Here is a 16,714-nt window from a genome sequence, read left to right on the forward strand (position 1 = left end):
CAATGTATTATAATCTTTGACCATTACATTGGGCAACTATGGCCTACAGTTAATTAAGAATTGTTTATTGTAATTATTGTTCAGAATTTTTTTTAATATAGATGTATTTTATTTTTACAGTGAAGGTAGCATGTTGTAGGGCAATATCATTATTATTATCATGATAAGTTATGTCACAATATGCTTTTCTGAGCATATTGTGGATATTGTAAGCGCTTAAAGAGCACTACATGTTTCATTATGAAGAGTACAATTATTTATATATTTAACTCTTTAAATGTGGCATTACTGTTGCTTATCAAACTTCAGAAAAACAAAATACAATGACATTTATTGTGATTTTATATTTTTGTCATATCACATACTCCTGGCTTACTGTTGCAGTTCAGCAGTTCTCAAACATTTTTAGTGTAAGGCCCTCACTGTGGAAAGTAAGAGCCACTGCACCCCCACCATAAGTTTTTAATATTTTTTTCCGTTAATTGTTATACAATTTTTTTTAATATTAATAATTTTCTATTAGTTTTGAACAACCACCACTTTTTAGATATGATCAGGCTTAATCAACTTACAAAATTAAAAAATTACTAAGTGTAGATACAACTTCTGAGATTTTCCATGGCCCCTTTATCGCCTCCCTGCATCCCCCAGTTTGAGAGCTGCTGCTCTAGTTGATATATTAATTTACATCAAACAGGGAGAGATAAGTGTATTTCTAAAAATCTCCTAGCTACGAGAGAAACACATCCTTAAAAGAGTTCACATTTCTACCCACACCTAGAATTGTGGTGTACTTGATATGGTGGCCTTCTACGTTGTCATCTACATCAGTTGAGAATGAGGAGGAGAACTGGGCTGAGGATCTGTTCAGGTGGGACACGGAAGCTATCCAGTCATCAATGATAAGGACATGATAAGTCTATAATGACTAGTTATATGTAGAACAATGGATTTCCAAGATGTGGCACCTTCTGGTCAGAAGTAGAAATGTGCATTGTCTTATGAACACACATTCTACAAGAACAAATTAGCCTCTACTGGATAATGCCAACATGAGCACCACCAGAAGCTGGTAAGGCAGTCAGTAAATGTACAGGGCCACTCGAGCCAGGTGGCCATCGGTGCGCTGTTTTCTATCAAAATTACTGTGTATTTATGTGTATAAATACACATCTTTTATCTTTATGTATTTACAGTGGTTAATGTCTTAATTTGGGGTCAGACCCCCAACTCCCACCCCCTGGTGTTTCTTTAAGTGAAAAGGTGGACCTGCATGTTCTTCTAAAATTAATTCAAGCCTAGTATTGCCATCTAGTGGCTTAGATCTGAAATCCTATAACAAGGGCTGTTCTTGATCATTGTTCACTATATTTGCAAAATAAAATTCAGTGCAGGTCACATACATCATTCATAGTTCTATTCCAACATTATAACTTTTCTTTCAATGTTATAACTGTTCATTTCATCCAATATAACAGTGTTGCTTTACAGTGTTGAGTCCACTTGTTGATGTAATACTGATTCTAACTAGTCGCTCCACTGTGATGACTCTCAATGAAACAGCTGATCATAAAATGCCACAGTGAGGAGAAACATGTATCCTTTTGACACTTTTGTTTTTGTTACTTAATATCCCTCCATGTACATAATCACTTTAAATGTACACATGAAGGCCGAATCCCATTTCTTATTTTACCCCTACCCCTTGTTTTCAAGTGTCACCTTGCCCTTTGGTACTGATTTACAAGGGGTAGTGATTGAAATCTTCCCCTACAAAATGGGACAACGCACAAATAAAGACGACCATGACTTTATTAACAGGCTACTAGCGGTGCTCTGTAGGTGACCCTGCAAATCTGCAGTGACAGCAGAGGAGGGTAAAGTTTAGCCACCTCGCTGCTGGTCTGTAGTTAAATTTAGGGCATCATATGCCTTCAAAGAGGGGGGATGTGACAGTTATGTAGAGCAGCAGTTACATTCTGGTGCCTCAAGTGTTTGTACTACTAGACTATTTAAGGTGGAATGGGAAATTTAGCTAGCTAGCTACAGAGACATCAGCAAATTATTAGCGAATTTTTATGCTTTTTATGACAAAAAGGAGCATAATACATTGAAACAACACTAAACTAACACAATACAATGGTTATTATAATTTTTTATTTGAGAAAATACTCACATTTGTGGGTTTCTTTGATCGCTTGTGCAGCCGTCTTGCCGGTTTTTCTTTTTTTCTCATAACACTTTGTTTGGAGTGTGCCTCTGAAAAAGGGCCATGTTTGGAGGGCCATGTAGACCTAACACTTCACTCTAACCCTATGGGACACCCTACCCCTAGGCATGAATGCGCAAAATGGAGGGCTAAGGGCTAAGTAGTAGGGGCAAGGGGTGAAATGGGATTGGGCCGAAATTTCTTTTGACTTTTTGGAACAATGTCCTCTGGTCAGACAAAGCAAAAACAAAACTCTTTGGAAATAATTTTGCTTGTCATGTTTGGAGAAAGAACATCACACCACACCCACAGTGAATTACAGAAGTGGGAGCATTGCAATATAGGGCTGCTTCTCTCTAAATGGTAATGGGGCATTACACATTAGCGAAAGAAAACATGAATGGAGCGGTGTACTGTGACAATGTGACAATGACTCCAAATGTACAGCCAAAATAACTCAAAAAGGTGAAGGTGCTTGGATGACCTAGCCAATCTCCTGATTTGAATCCCATTGAACATTTATGGCGGCTTTTGAATTGCGATTCCAACAGGGGAATACTTGTAACGTAGTGGAAATAAAGGTGGTTTGCCAAGAGGAATGGGTCAAAATTGAACCACTATGCCGCAAAAAGCTAATTACTTCTTACCATAGACATCTCAAAGCTGTAATTGTAAACAGTGGCTTTGCAACAAAGTACTAATAGTATCAATCTGTGGTGCGTGAATACTTTTTTCTACTTCAGTTTCATTTTTTAAACATTTGTTCGTTTATGCCTATGAATATAGACTTTTTTCTTCATTTTTTGTTCAGTAATTGTATATTATTTGTATGTAATAAGTCTTGGAATTTAAGGGGTTAAAAGCCCTTTTGGAGGACACCAGCACTTCACCTTTCATAATCAAATATGATACCATAGAACACGACTTATAATTAAGAGTGTAGTCAGATGGTGCACTGGGAGGAGGAAATAGGCTAAACATGCCTGACAGACACAACTTCCCATTCTAATTCTGCTTGTAGTGAACCTCCTCCGCAAAGGCTCCCACTGAGCTCCACAGGAGAGAGAGAGAGAGAGAGAGAGAGAGAGAGAGAGAGAGAGTAAGAGAGAGAGAGAGAGAAAGGGAGCACCACTGGGAATAGTTAAAAACTAAGTGAAGACAGAAAACATAGCAGAGCAGCTGGCGTGGAGAGAAACAAGTGTGTTTATGTTGTTGTGTAGGACAGAAAACCTCACACCAGGGATTGTGGAGGAGGAAGGAGAACTATAACAGAGAGCACAGAGACTGTTCCTGTAAGTTAGCATCAATGCAAACATCATCATGTTCAGTGCTGTTTGCTACCAAAGAGTCCAACCCACAAAGAAGACACAGCAGCCATCCTGTCCTTCTGCATCCTGTCTGATACATTTTTCTTTCAGAGAACTGGCAAGAGTGACAATCTCTTAACCTCATCACTCTGACCTATTAACTTTACCTTTAACGTCTGGAGTCCTGAATGACTCACAGCTCTCAAGGTTAGTGCTGATTTCTGATGACTAAGCTTACTTTTCATTCTGAGATTATTGAATCATTTCTTATGGTAATATGCTGTCTTGTGTCAGGATGAAGTTTTGGTTCTTTGTAGTGTTGTGAGAATAGGGGGTAAATATGGTTTGAGAGACCTCTTGGTGCATTTGATCCTTTCACATTTCACATGAAACACAGAATCAAGGTGTTAATTAATTAAAGGTTGCAAAAGTTGTTTTCACTCACTAGTATTCATTATTTGTATGTATAATTTTATTGTGAAATGTTATGGTAACATTTTACTGGAGCGCTCATAAGTGACGTGTCATGACAACTGACGTAAACCTACATAAACATTTATAAAGGCTTATTTCGATAGGTGTTGTCTATTGATATTTTTTCTGGCAACTGCCTTTATGGCTTAGTGTATAAGCAATGTAATGCTGGGGATATGACATAGATCAAATCTTGCAAATAGTAAATTGAAGCAGGAAATGTCCAACGCCCAGCAGTCTTATATTATCAGCACTAACAACGGTTATGTCATTCCATCACAAAAAGTGTCACGACACAATCTAAAGTCAAAACGTCACCTGGCAAAGATGTTATGTCAACTGAAAATGCAACCTCTGTGACAAATGACGCCTATAAATTTTACATGCACGAAGAAGAACGGAATCTATCTATCTATCTATCTATCTATCTATCTATCTATCTCTTAAGCCACAGACACATAAGATCTGAAACCAAAACTGACATTTAGTTATTTCTGACCTTTTATGTATTTCCTGTACTGTTTTTCGTGTTTGTGGCTTTAGTCTATATGTTGACACAGCACTCGCATTAAGATCAGTGCTCCGCTAGTCAACCACAGTTAACATGCTGCATGTATTCAGTGTTGTGTTTCTTCACGTTGCATCCGAGGCTTTGTAGCTTAACCTGACAGTATTGGTGTGCAGTGCTCGGACAGCCTGATATTTTTGGCCTTTGAATCTTTGAAGTGTACTGACTTTACTGAATCACTAACGTAAAAAAAATGTTCTCTTTGCAAACAGGCACACAAATGAGCTGCTAAAAACACTGTGCTCTGTTCTTGAAGGAGTCTATGACAAAACATAGTCCAGACTATTTTTTAAAGAATGTGGGGTAAATTAAAAAAACAAACAAACAAAACAAAAAAAACATATATGTGTCTAAATCATTACTCGAAATCTTGCGTATGAGACAAAACAAATCAAACCATTGCAAAGCATCATTTTAAAGGAGATTAATGGTTGACGTAGGTCATGATTCACCTGGGATTGCCAATATGACACACTCGACTGAAGCTGCACTGAGAAAGTAGCTTCACTAAATGATGTTTGGGGAGGTGAGGGGGTTTTCACTGGTTAAAAAAAAACAACTGAGGTGAACCACAGTGTAACCTGTTTGGAGCAAGTTTAGAAGAAACTGCTGTAGTGCTTAGTGATGAGAAGTTTGATTCAGCTTTGCTAATCAGTTCTCTGGAACCGTCCATTTCAATGAATCAACTATCAAACTACCTCAAAGTTATGGTTTGATTCACTGTCAGCTGAAGCTTTTGAACAGAGAATGAGAGAATCATGCAAAAAAGAAGCATTAAAAAAAAGACGCTTTGTTGGTGAATTGTTCATCCCAAGTAGTGACTGAAAAGTTTAGTACTGGCCTGCTGGCATAAGTTAATCCCAAAGATAGCTTGCAACCCAAGGATGCCAATTCACGTTACCATTCTAGAAGCTTAGACTGAGTACCTACCTTGTATTGATTGATTCATTTCTTTCTTCATACTTCATACTGTACTAAGATACTGTATGTTGTGCTAATACATTATGGTTGCCACTCATCCAGGATTTTCCAGGATCGTCCTTGATTTTAGTTGTACGTCCAGGAAAAAAACTAGGCATTTTCTTATGTTAGCATTTCTTATGAACTGCCATTTTTTCTATCAAACCATTTGTATACAACAAATATGTTTAATTAGTTCAGATTAACCTCAACACCAGGACAATTGTTTCAGAAAGGTGTATTATGGCTTGTTTAGGCATGAAGCACTGCAATGTGATAACTGAGAAGATTAGGTTCCACACTATTAGCAAAATGGGTTACAAAAATATTCTATGAATGTTCTAACAACAGAATGTTGGTGCTATTCAGAACATTTTTCAAAGGTTCTTTAGAGAAGAACCATTTAACCAAGCAAAGAACTATTTACACATTTAAATGGTTCTTTGAGGTGGTTCTCTATATAACCAGTGCTTTCACTAAAGAACCCTTATAGAGCCATTTTTAAGATGGTGTAGCTGAACTGACATCTATTTACATTAGACCTACATTAGGCATTATGAGCATTGCTGAAGGAAAAGAATCAACCACTGATTGAGTATCCAGTCACTTTACAGGGCTGAGGTGGCAACCCTGACCAGCGAGTATGATTTGTGTGTGTCATTAAAATGTTCAAGGGCTTTGAAGCACTCCTTAGACAACATTAAAACAGGTCTTTATTTCATTGTTTGTTTGGCTATGATTGTACAGGAAATGAGTGGGCAGTTTGGTTCAATACCGCACTTAAAACTTTACAGTGTTCCATGTGACTTCCCCACATTGTGGCACTGCTCAGTTTGGGGCAAGTTGCAACAATTCATCATACTGACGCTATGGTTTAAGGGAAGTATGCAGGCTTGCTTTCACATAATGCACGTATCTGCTTCAACAGAGCATCGTAAAAGGACTTGGGAGTGATTATTGTAAACAGGTTACTGTGAGCATTACATCATCATTATATCATTGCTGGAAAATATTTTTAGTTGACAAGGCACAATTTTACTTTCTTCTTTTCTGAGAGGATACCAATATTAATCTTTAAATTTCAGCCAATACTGTTACATTTTTTTAAAATAAGCTTTAAAATGAGCTATTTGGAACTGAATCTATTCACTTAGCATCTAAAAGTAGGGCATCATGCTCAAACTACTCAAATACTCTACATCCCCACAGAAAGAAATTTAAAGCTAACATGTCATACACATGAATGTGTGGCATTTCAGGCTTTTTTCTCTGATATTTAATCCAGTACTTTCTGCTGATATCAACAAATTCCAATTTAAAACACGTTATCTACCAATATAGATCAGCAAACATTTAAAACCCGGTCATGGGGGTAATGTTTTTTTGGTGACCTACATACTATGCATGCTGGGTTAAGGCCGATTTAGATCCCACTGGCCATTTTCCAAAAGAGAAAATAAAGTTTCAATCATGCAAATCATGTAACCATATTGTTTTCTCAAAATGTGCAAAATTTCACTGCCAAACTGCCTGATATTTCTGGTGACATTCAGAGGTTCAGAAGTTTCTAATTGGAATCCACAGCTATTTTCTCTATAAACCAACTGACAAATTTAAAAATAATATTACTTCAATTTCTGTACAAGAACTTTAACCTCACATAAAGCCTGTCATAAGGATGTAAGCTTTGCCTTTGACAGTGTGTTTCTGTTTCCTTATCGATCACCAGTTTCCTTCCCTGAGAAATCTTAGTAAGAAAGTTCCCCATTTCATGCACTGAGAGGTAAATAAATGTGAACAAATACAAGGAGTAAGATGTACTGTGAGCGCAGATTAAATCCTTTGCTAGTTTTTGTTTGTAGTATACATTACACACATACAGCATTAAGCCAGGACTGGACTTTTGTTTCTTTGTTTTTCATCCGTCATTCAGCAGGCGCTACATGGCTGAATGAGAACAGTTTCACTTCCGCTGCGCAGTTTTAAGGTGCAAAAGAACAGCGCTGTCTTCAACATCTAAAAATAAACCAAGTACCGCCAAGTCCACAACTATTGGCACCCTTGGTAAGGATGGGCAAAAAAGTCATGAAAAAATTTCTCTGTAGTTAATGTCATGTTGAAATCATGAGAAAAAATAACTTTTTATTTAAGGAAATTGAGTCTAAGAAAACAAAAGTCTGAATCAAAAAATGATTATTGTCACACCTGCATTTAGTAGTTCTTGCAATTTCCCTTTGCCTACAGAACAGCAAGGAGTCTTCTCCTACAGTACTATACTGAGACTGACGAGTACTCTAAGACCATTCCTGAATGCAGAATCTCTCCAGATCCTCCAGTGTCATGGGAGTTTTTTTTTTCTTCTTCAGCTCATCCCCTGGGTTTTCAATGGAATTTAGTTTAGTTTTTAGTTTAGACTGGGGTTACCATGTCAAAAGCTTAATCCTGCGCTCATTGAACCATTTTTTGTGGATTTGGATATATTTTTGGATCATTGTCCTGCTGCAAGATTTAACCATGACCCAGTTTTAGCTTTTTGGCAGGTGCAGCAAGATTTTCATTAAAATCTTCTGGTACTTAATGGAGTCCATGATGCTGTGTATCCAACAAGTTTCTCAGGACCTTTTTAGGAAAAACAGCCCAAAGCATTACATCCACCATACTTTACAGGGGGATTAGATTCTTTTCTGTGTAACCATCTTTCTTTTTATAGAACTTTTTTATTAAAGAAAAACCTTCTTGTGGTCTTCCAGTAGGTTTGTTGGCATGGAGGTGGTATCTATTTGCAGTTTTATAGACTTGGTGACCATAAAATGTTACCAAATCTTTAACGTGATTCATGAAGAAATGTTAGGCTCTTTAAACAACATCCTTACTGTGTGTGGGGTAAAATACATTTGAACTCCCGTGGTTTTAAAGTTCAAGGTCAGTGCATGTTCAACTAATTTTTTTTGCATATGTCTATGTCACCTCGATTTATACCCCAGTTTAAGTATGCATATCTCCAGTACACAATACACATGGGAACATGCTTTGGTTAAGTTTTGTTCATAAGAGTTTCTAGGAGTGACAATTATTATTTTTTCTCATATTTTCATTGTGAAATTAACCACAACTGAAAGATATTTTTACCCATCTTTATCAAGGTTCCTAATAATGGGGCTATAATTATGGGGCTGACTGTATGGTGAAGATTCCAGTCTCAGTGCAGTGATACTTAATTTTTTTGATGTACTCCATGACAGTGCTTACTTATATACATTTTGTGATGCTTTATTTCATTTTGAGAATCATGCCAGGCACGGTTGCTGCCGGGAAAAGTACATTATACATACACTAGTTGCCAGTTTATAAGGTACATTCTGCCTCCACTTACTGGCCTTTTATACAGAAACATCTACCAAATAGGTGCACTTTGTAGATGTTTACATCAGACAGGCTTTAGTACTACAATTTTAGCAAAAAGGGCTCTGTATATAATCAAAATAGCGTGCTTGTAACTATAGTGGAACCCTTTGTGATGCCATATAGAACCCTTTTTAAAAAGAGTTCTAAATAGAATCATCTACAACACATTCTCCATCAATCTAAAGAACCCTTTCATGATGCAAAGAACCATTTAATTATGCAAAGTTTTTTTTTTGAGTATTCATGGTTCTATATATTGTTGTCATTAATTATTTCAATGGTGTTCTTCAGGTATGAACTACAGCAATGTTACCCACACCTCTGGCTGTGGAAGCCAATCAGCTGGGAACAGGACAGACTTCAGTAGTGTGTTTACGCAGCAAGTCCTTCCCGTGCTCTATGCTCTGATCTGTGCAGGTGGGCTGGTTTTAAATGGCCTGGCTGCATGGATCTTCTTCCGGCTGCCCAGCACGTCTGGCCTTATGGTCTACCTGAAGAACATGGTGGTGGCCGATCTCCTGATGCTGCTCTCCTTCCCGTGGCGCGTGGCCAGCGACCTGGGTATTGGCGGCTGGCAGATGAAGGTGGTTGTGTGCCGCTACACAGCCGTGCTCTTCTACCTCAGCATGTACACGGGCATAGTGTTCATGAGCCTCATTAGTTTGGAGCGCTATGTCAAAATTGTCCGTGCTTCCTCCACTTCCTCTTCATTTTGCCTTTGCTCTTTCAATGCCTCTTCCCTCCTGCAGCGTGTGCCCATGGCCAGAGTATTGGCCTTCCTAGTCTGGGCCTTGCTGCTGCTTTGTATGCTACCCAACACCCTGCTGACAAATCGCCCCGCGGCTGAGGGCTGCTCATGCATGGAGCTAAAAAGTGCGCTTGGTCGCCGCTGGCATGGAGTCTCTGCCCACCTAATTGTGGCCATTTTCTGGTTGACCCTCGTGCTCATGGCCTACTGCTACACCTCCATCGCTCAGCATGTGTACCGCTCCTACCGGAGAGTGCTCCGGGACGGCAGCGAGGCAGGCCGCAAATCCAACCGCAGCATCTTCAGCCTTCTGGCCGTGTTTTTTCTCTGCTTTGTGCCCTACCACGTGTTCCGTGTGCCCTACACGCTGAGTCAGCTGTCAGGCATCAAGTTTAGCATGCAAACACGCTTCCAGCTCTTCCAAGCCAAGGAGGCCACGCTTTTCCTGTCAGCCCTCAACGTGTGTCTGGACCCCGTCATCTACTTCCTCATGTGCAGGACATTCAGAGAGTCACTGCTGCGTAAGCTGTCTACTGCAGACGGTGAGAACAGGAGGCCCTCTGTTACCAATGGACTTAGCGTCAGTAATTTGTAGAAGAGAACTGATTTATGCATACTCTGCCCACAAATGTGTTATTTTGTAGTGTTGTGAGGTTGTACAAGCTTTAAAGAAAAACCCATTCATCCTACAACACCCAAAATCCATTCAACCTACATCATGGCTTATCCTAATGGCAGGAGAGTGTTGTACTGGATTGTGTCACAAGGCCCTCAAGATGTCTGCACTAGAAATATCAAGTCTGCTTGTCAAGTTAAAATTTGTTACTTATTAACAAATATGCTAGCTTGGTAAGTTTTAACTACCTTAGCTAGTAGCTATACAGTAACAAATGTCATTTAAAGCAGTGATGGATCTGTCTAACTTCAGTTTAGGACAGTGATTAAATGTGTACAATGGGCTATGTTTGAACCCCTCATTTGACATTGTAAATAGAAGCTTAAATAACGCATATAATAACATTATATTGCCCTGCCCTGGGTCCACTTAGCAAGCTTGCCAGCTATCATAAGCAATCAGTGACACAAAAACAAACAATTTTCACTTACCTGTAGCTCTAGCTGGAAGTTACCTCATCCATTTCTTTCTGGGGTAACATCAGAATGATGCTTTCAGTGCTGCTACTTCTGATCCTGCTGTTTATTTTTTAAAAATGTTCCACATCTGAAAATATTGATATGTGTCTTCAAGCTGTGAAATAATCTAATCTTATCTTTTTTTTTATAAAACTGAAGGTGTCATATATGCTGAAAAAATGCAAAAATACTGCACTAAACAAATTTGTAGAATAGGAACTATTTTTCCTTCTGTGCTCTTCCTCTGCTTCTCATACACCCACAAAAAAGAAATGTACATGCTAAATGACAAATTACAATTTGACAAATACATTTGAAAATGTATGAAAATTGACAAAAAATGTTTTTGCTTTATCTACTTTAGTGTTTGGAATATGTTTTGGAAGGAAATGTATTTGTGTAAATGTTGTAAATATTACATATAAACAAATGACCAGGTTTTTTTTCTATACGGGACTCACACACAAGCATGGCTGTAAACAAATCAACTCTCAATTTAGGAAAAAACAATTCTATAACACATTGCTGCCTACTAGTAATCAATCAGTATCTCTGTGACTGTAGTCAGTCAAATTACCTAATCAAATATGCAGTACATTTACAAAGTTCAATTCCAAAAAAATGACACGATATGAAAAATACAGTAAAAAAAATGCTTTACTTTATCAACATCATTGGTTTCTATAAATATATCCTTTTTCTATAATGGATGCCTGCAACATGTTCCAAAATGTGTTGGGACAAGGGCAAATTAAGACTAATCTTAGGTATAAAGGAGCATCCAGGAAAGGGTTAGTCCTTTATAAGCAAGCATGAGTTAAGGTTGCCTCATCCTCTACAGATTCAAGCAATCCAGAGAAATTTGTGTGTAAACGGCAAAACCAAAAACTGCAACCGAATTCAAATGAAATTCAATCCCTCTGAAGGCACTGCATTAAAAACCAGTAGGCTTCTGTGATGGCTGTCATCACATCACCGCACCAGCTTGGGAATACTTTCACAAATCATTGATAATAAACACCGTTCATTGCTGCATCCACAAATGCAAGTTAAGACTGTACTATGCACAGCATAATCCATATGTCAACAGGGTTTAAAAACTCTGCAGACTTCCCTGGGCTTGAGCTTATCTGAAACTGGCTGATACACAGTGGGAAACATGTATTGTTGTCTGAGAAGTCCACCTTTCAGATTGTTTATGGAAAAAATGGATGTTTTGTTCCTAGGACAAAGGAAGAAAAGGGCCATCCAGATTGTTACCAGCATAAAGTTCAAAAGATGGGCTCTGTCATGGCATGGGTAACTTGCACATCTGTGAAGGCACCATGAAAAAAGATATAAACACAATTTGCACTTATATTGTCACATATGTCACATTTCATATATGCTGCCTTCTAGACAACATCTTTTTCAACATGACTCCAAGCCACATTTTGTACATATTACAACAGCATGGCTGCACTGTAGAGAGTGCAGGTGCCCTGCCTGCAAATATGACAATGAAGGTTGTATATAATACCAGTTAAAGAACTGGAACAATTGGTATTTTCTGTCCCCAAATGATTAAGTGTTGTTAAAAAGAAAGGTGATGTAACACAGAGGTCAACATGCTCCTGTCCCAACTTTTTTAAAACATGTTGCAGACATCAAAATTGGAGTAAGTGTATAGTTCCAAGATAAATAAATAAATAACATTTTAAAAAAAGGTTCATAATATAAAGCATTAAGTATTGTGCTTTTGTCCTGGTTTTCAATTTAATACAGGTCAAACTGAATTTACTAATCACTGTTTTCAGTTTTTATTAGCATTTCACATACTGTCCCAAATTGTGTTTTATTTATGGTTTGTTTATAACCCAGCAAGTCAGCAAGCAGTTAATAAGCTTTTATCACCTTATTCTAACAAACTAATAGGTCTGGAATACACACGATAATTTTGGTGTATCATAATATGGTCATAGAAAAAAGTAGAACATGTTTTCAAGAATGATTTTTTTAATAAAACTTTCAAGCAGTCTTATTGTGGGTGCCTCCAAGCTTCACGTCATTATTGTGTATTGTTGTGCATGTGTTGTGTGTCGCCTCCCTCATTCATGATCTATAACATCACGCTGTTGTTTTCAGCTACTAAAGGGGGCAGTCGTGGGCTGGAGGTTAGGGAACCAGCCTTGTGACTGGAGGGTCACTAGGTTGATCCCCTGAACCTACAGGACATGACTGAAATGCCCTTGAGCAAGGCAACTAACCCCCAACTGCTCCCCGGGTGCTGTGGATAGGGCTGCCTGCTGCTCTGGGCAAGTGTGCTTTCGCTAGTGTGTATGTGGGTGTTTCACTGCACAGATGGGTTAAATGCGGCAGTGAATTTCCCCATTGTGGGATTAATAAAGGGTAACTTACCTTAAAGAGAATGCTTGTGTAAGTACAAAGCTAAACAAATTATAAAAATTAAGTATTTTCCTCATGGGGAGCAACACATTTCCATGTACAACATCATGTTTTTCATATAAATGTCTGGTCCCTGAAAAGAGGTAAATGCACACACACACAAATACACACACACACACACACACACACACACACACATGCAGACATTTTTGTTTTACATTTGGTCATTATTTTGTATATGATGTTTATTCTGCCTTTATGATACCAAGAGAAACGGGGTAGGTGAGCAACTTAACAAGGGCTGTTTACTTGGAGTAGGGCTATTAAATGCTGCTTTTACTGCTTTTATGTTTTTTCTGAGCTTCATTTACACAGGACAACTGTGAAACATGCTGGACATGTACAATATATAAATATATAAACTTTACAACTGAGAGCCTGAAATAGGTGTCATGGTGCGAGCCCATTGTATACTGCCTCTACACTGTAAGCTTAAGTAAGTTGACTTTACTTAAAAAAATCCTGCAAATTTATTGCTTCGAAAAATTATGTAAAGTTGCTTAACCGGATTCAATCTTAAATAGTTTTATACTTGAGTTATATCTATTCCTACTTCATGTTTTTCAGTAATACACACATCTTCAGCAAGTAAGGTTAGCTCAAACAGCCCAACCATTACAAATAGTTTCAGCTGAGCTGGCTCTTCTCTTTTGAGTTATGCTAATTCTTAAATGAGTTATGTTAACTTTAATCAGCCTTGTTAGGTTAACCTTTCATTTATTTACCCCAAATAGCATAATATAAATAACCTCAGTACAAACACCACCATAGTAAGAATAACAAAAAGTTGTAAAATGCATCAAAACTTAACATTTAGTATGATAATATACTATAACACAAAAAATAACATTATTATGTGAAGAGAACAAATGAAGAATTTGAAAAATACAAATTAATTAACTGAACCAACAAATGCTGAGAAGCTTTTTGGGCAAAGCATTCTTCAATCTGTAGAACTTATGCAAATTAATCGATCTCAACTAGCTTTAGTAACTAAGGCATTATACAAGAAATACTAAGGGTAGTAAACAAAAAAATAATAATTAGTGCAATAATCATACAATGGAAATACTATACTGATTGATATGTTTTCAGGCAAATCAAGATATTTAGTTTAATTTTGACAGTTTTGATTATTTCCCTCATTTTTTATTGATCTATTTTTGTCACATTTGAGTTTGAGCCTGGGGGGCCATTGGAGTTGGGGGCCCTGATTTACAGCCCAGCTGAGCTTGTGTGAAGGCCTGTCACAATTATGAAATTTGAACTCACTATCAATTGTAACGTAATGCTCTGTAACTGTAGACTGTTGCTTTGTGACTGAACGGCTGATGTTGAAACTGCTATATAACTAAACTGAAATTAACTGAAATGAAAAAGAGAGACAGAAAGAGGAAATTGAGAACAGATGCAAGACTTTTTGAGTGGTTAGGTCAGTCGTGATGCTGGCAGCACATGGAAGGACAGCAGTGCTGTGTATGCTACTTTCTGTGCCAGTATGCAGTGCTACTTCTCAGAAAGGAGAAGCCAAACTCAGATAAACACTTAATTGACTGAAAAACCACAGAAGCCAACACATAGACTTACTCATTGTTGATCTCTATAGCTACCTGTTATTGGACTGTTCACTGCAGAGCACTGAAAAGCTCCCTAGCAAACATTCAGTTTTACAGGAGATACCATCAAAATATAACATTTAAATAGAGATGGCAGTAACAGCTTTTATTTACTCAGTTCCATGTTCCTAAAATGAGAGATTTTCCTTTTTTTCTGAATATTATGCAATGATAACACTTTTACTCAAGCATGGAGTACTGAAGTCTGATGTTAATGACATTAATACTTACAAACCCAGTTGCCAAAAAGTTGGGACAATAGGAAAATGTATATGAAAACAGAAAGCAGTGATTTATAAATCTAATTTGAGCTGTACTTAAATCAGTTGATCAAATGATCTATAGAGCTGAAGACTTGTGTAACAGAAGAACTGCAATAAAGTATGCTTTAAAAACTGCATCAGTTTGTCTTCACTGTGTCTGCTCTTTCACTTTGCACATTGTCCACCTTGCACTTTACTTCCAACAATGCCATGTGTACATTTCATATCTTCGCTGTGTTTATAATGTATATTTCATAGATGGATATTTTGTTATATATTTTCTACAATATTGTTCTTCTATTTGACTGCTGTTTCTTATTACCTTATTGCTTATTATTACCTTATTGTGAGCGGGCAGTTATCCAAGCATTTCACTGCTAGTTGTACCGTGTATGACTATGTGTGTGACAAATAAAACTTTGAAACTGAGGTGACGTAACGCAGCGGTAAATACGCTCCTGTCCTTTTGGATTTGTTGCAGGTATTAATCCAATATTTCTTCCAGAATCAAGAGCATTAAAAAGGAGCTTGTCCCCCTCTGCTGCAGTAACTGTCTTTACCCTTTGGGGAAAGCATTACACTAAATGTACATTGGACATTGCTGTGAGGATTTGACTGCATTTGGCAGCAGGAGCACTGGTAAGATCAGGTATTGATGCTGGATGTTTTGTTCTGGATCACAAACGCCACTCCAGCTCATCCCAAAGGTATTGGCTAGTTTCACTGCTCTACAGCTCAATGCTGGCAGGCTTCATACCCTTCTAGCCTACACTTGGCATTGGACACGGTGACCTTAGCCTCGTGTGCGGCCTCTCCAAAACATCCTGTACTATTGTCACTGTTTTTCTATGGAGACCATACAAGCTGCGTGTGCATTTGAACTCCTGTGCCAACAGCAAGTGCACCTTTGTGCAGCTGAATTCACTAATAAAAGGGGTCCACAAACTTACATAGTGTTTTTTTGTGTTTTTTGACCACTTTCAATTTAGCACAGGTCACGCAATTTACTAATCACTGCTAAATGTGGTTAATGGTGTTTTACATACTGTATTAGCTTTTTTTGAAAATGGGCTTGTAGTTACTGATTCCCTTTCTGTGTTTAAATTCGTTATGTTCTGCTTTGTGACTGCTCACGCAGCTCATTTTGAGGTTTATCATTTTATTTTAGGATACAAAAAGAGAAGAACACTGACTAATGAACTTTAGTGACATGTTGATAGATTCTGGATGCTCTAAAAAGTTCTGCTAAGTCATACAACAATGCCTGAGCAGTGCTATTCTTTGTAATATATATTAACATGTGGAATTCTTGTAGGCTATCTTGTTTTCATGGAAAGCAAGTCCATTAGTTAATAAGTATTACAATGCTGACCCCTTGCGTCCGACTGCATAACTGCTCATGCAGTCAAGCTAATTCCCAGTACTACTGAGTGGTGTTGAATTGGTGAAGAGATTCCACAAGGGGGCAGTATAGTGACAGTATGGCTCTCACCATTACACCACTTTCAGGCTCTTAGTTATAATGTTTACATACTTCTATGTCATACTTGTCCAGCATAGTTTACAGCTGTGTAAATGACGTTCA

General features: G+C 37.9%; 1 protein-coding gene across 1 annotated transcript; it reads left to right on the plus strand.

Moving 5' to 3' along the window:
- Positions 1–3,336: 3,336 nt before the first annotated feature.
- Positions 3,337–10,871, plus strand: LOC118827780 (P2Y purinoceptor 14). Its single transcript, XM_036599253.1, has 2 exons — positions 3,337–3,723; positions 9,215–10,871. The coding sequence occupies exons 1-2, from the start codon at positions 3,705–3,707 to the stop codon at positions 10,264–10,266; spliced, it is 1,071 nt and encodes a 356-aa protein (XP_036455146.1). The 5' UTR covers positions 3,337–3,704; the 3' UTR covers positions 10,267–10,871.
- Positions 10,872–16,714: the final 5,843 nt, after the last annotated feature.

Source organism: Colossoma macropomum, unplaced genomic scaffold (assembly GCF_904425465.1).
Source record: "Colossoma macropomum unplaced genomic scaffold, Colossoma_macropomum, whole genome shotgun sequence".
Lineage (NCBI taxonomy): Eukaryota > Metazoa > Chordata > Actinopteri > Characiformes > Serrasalmidae > Colossoma > Colossoma macropomum.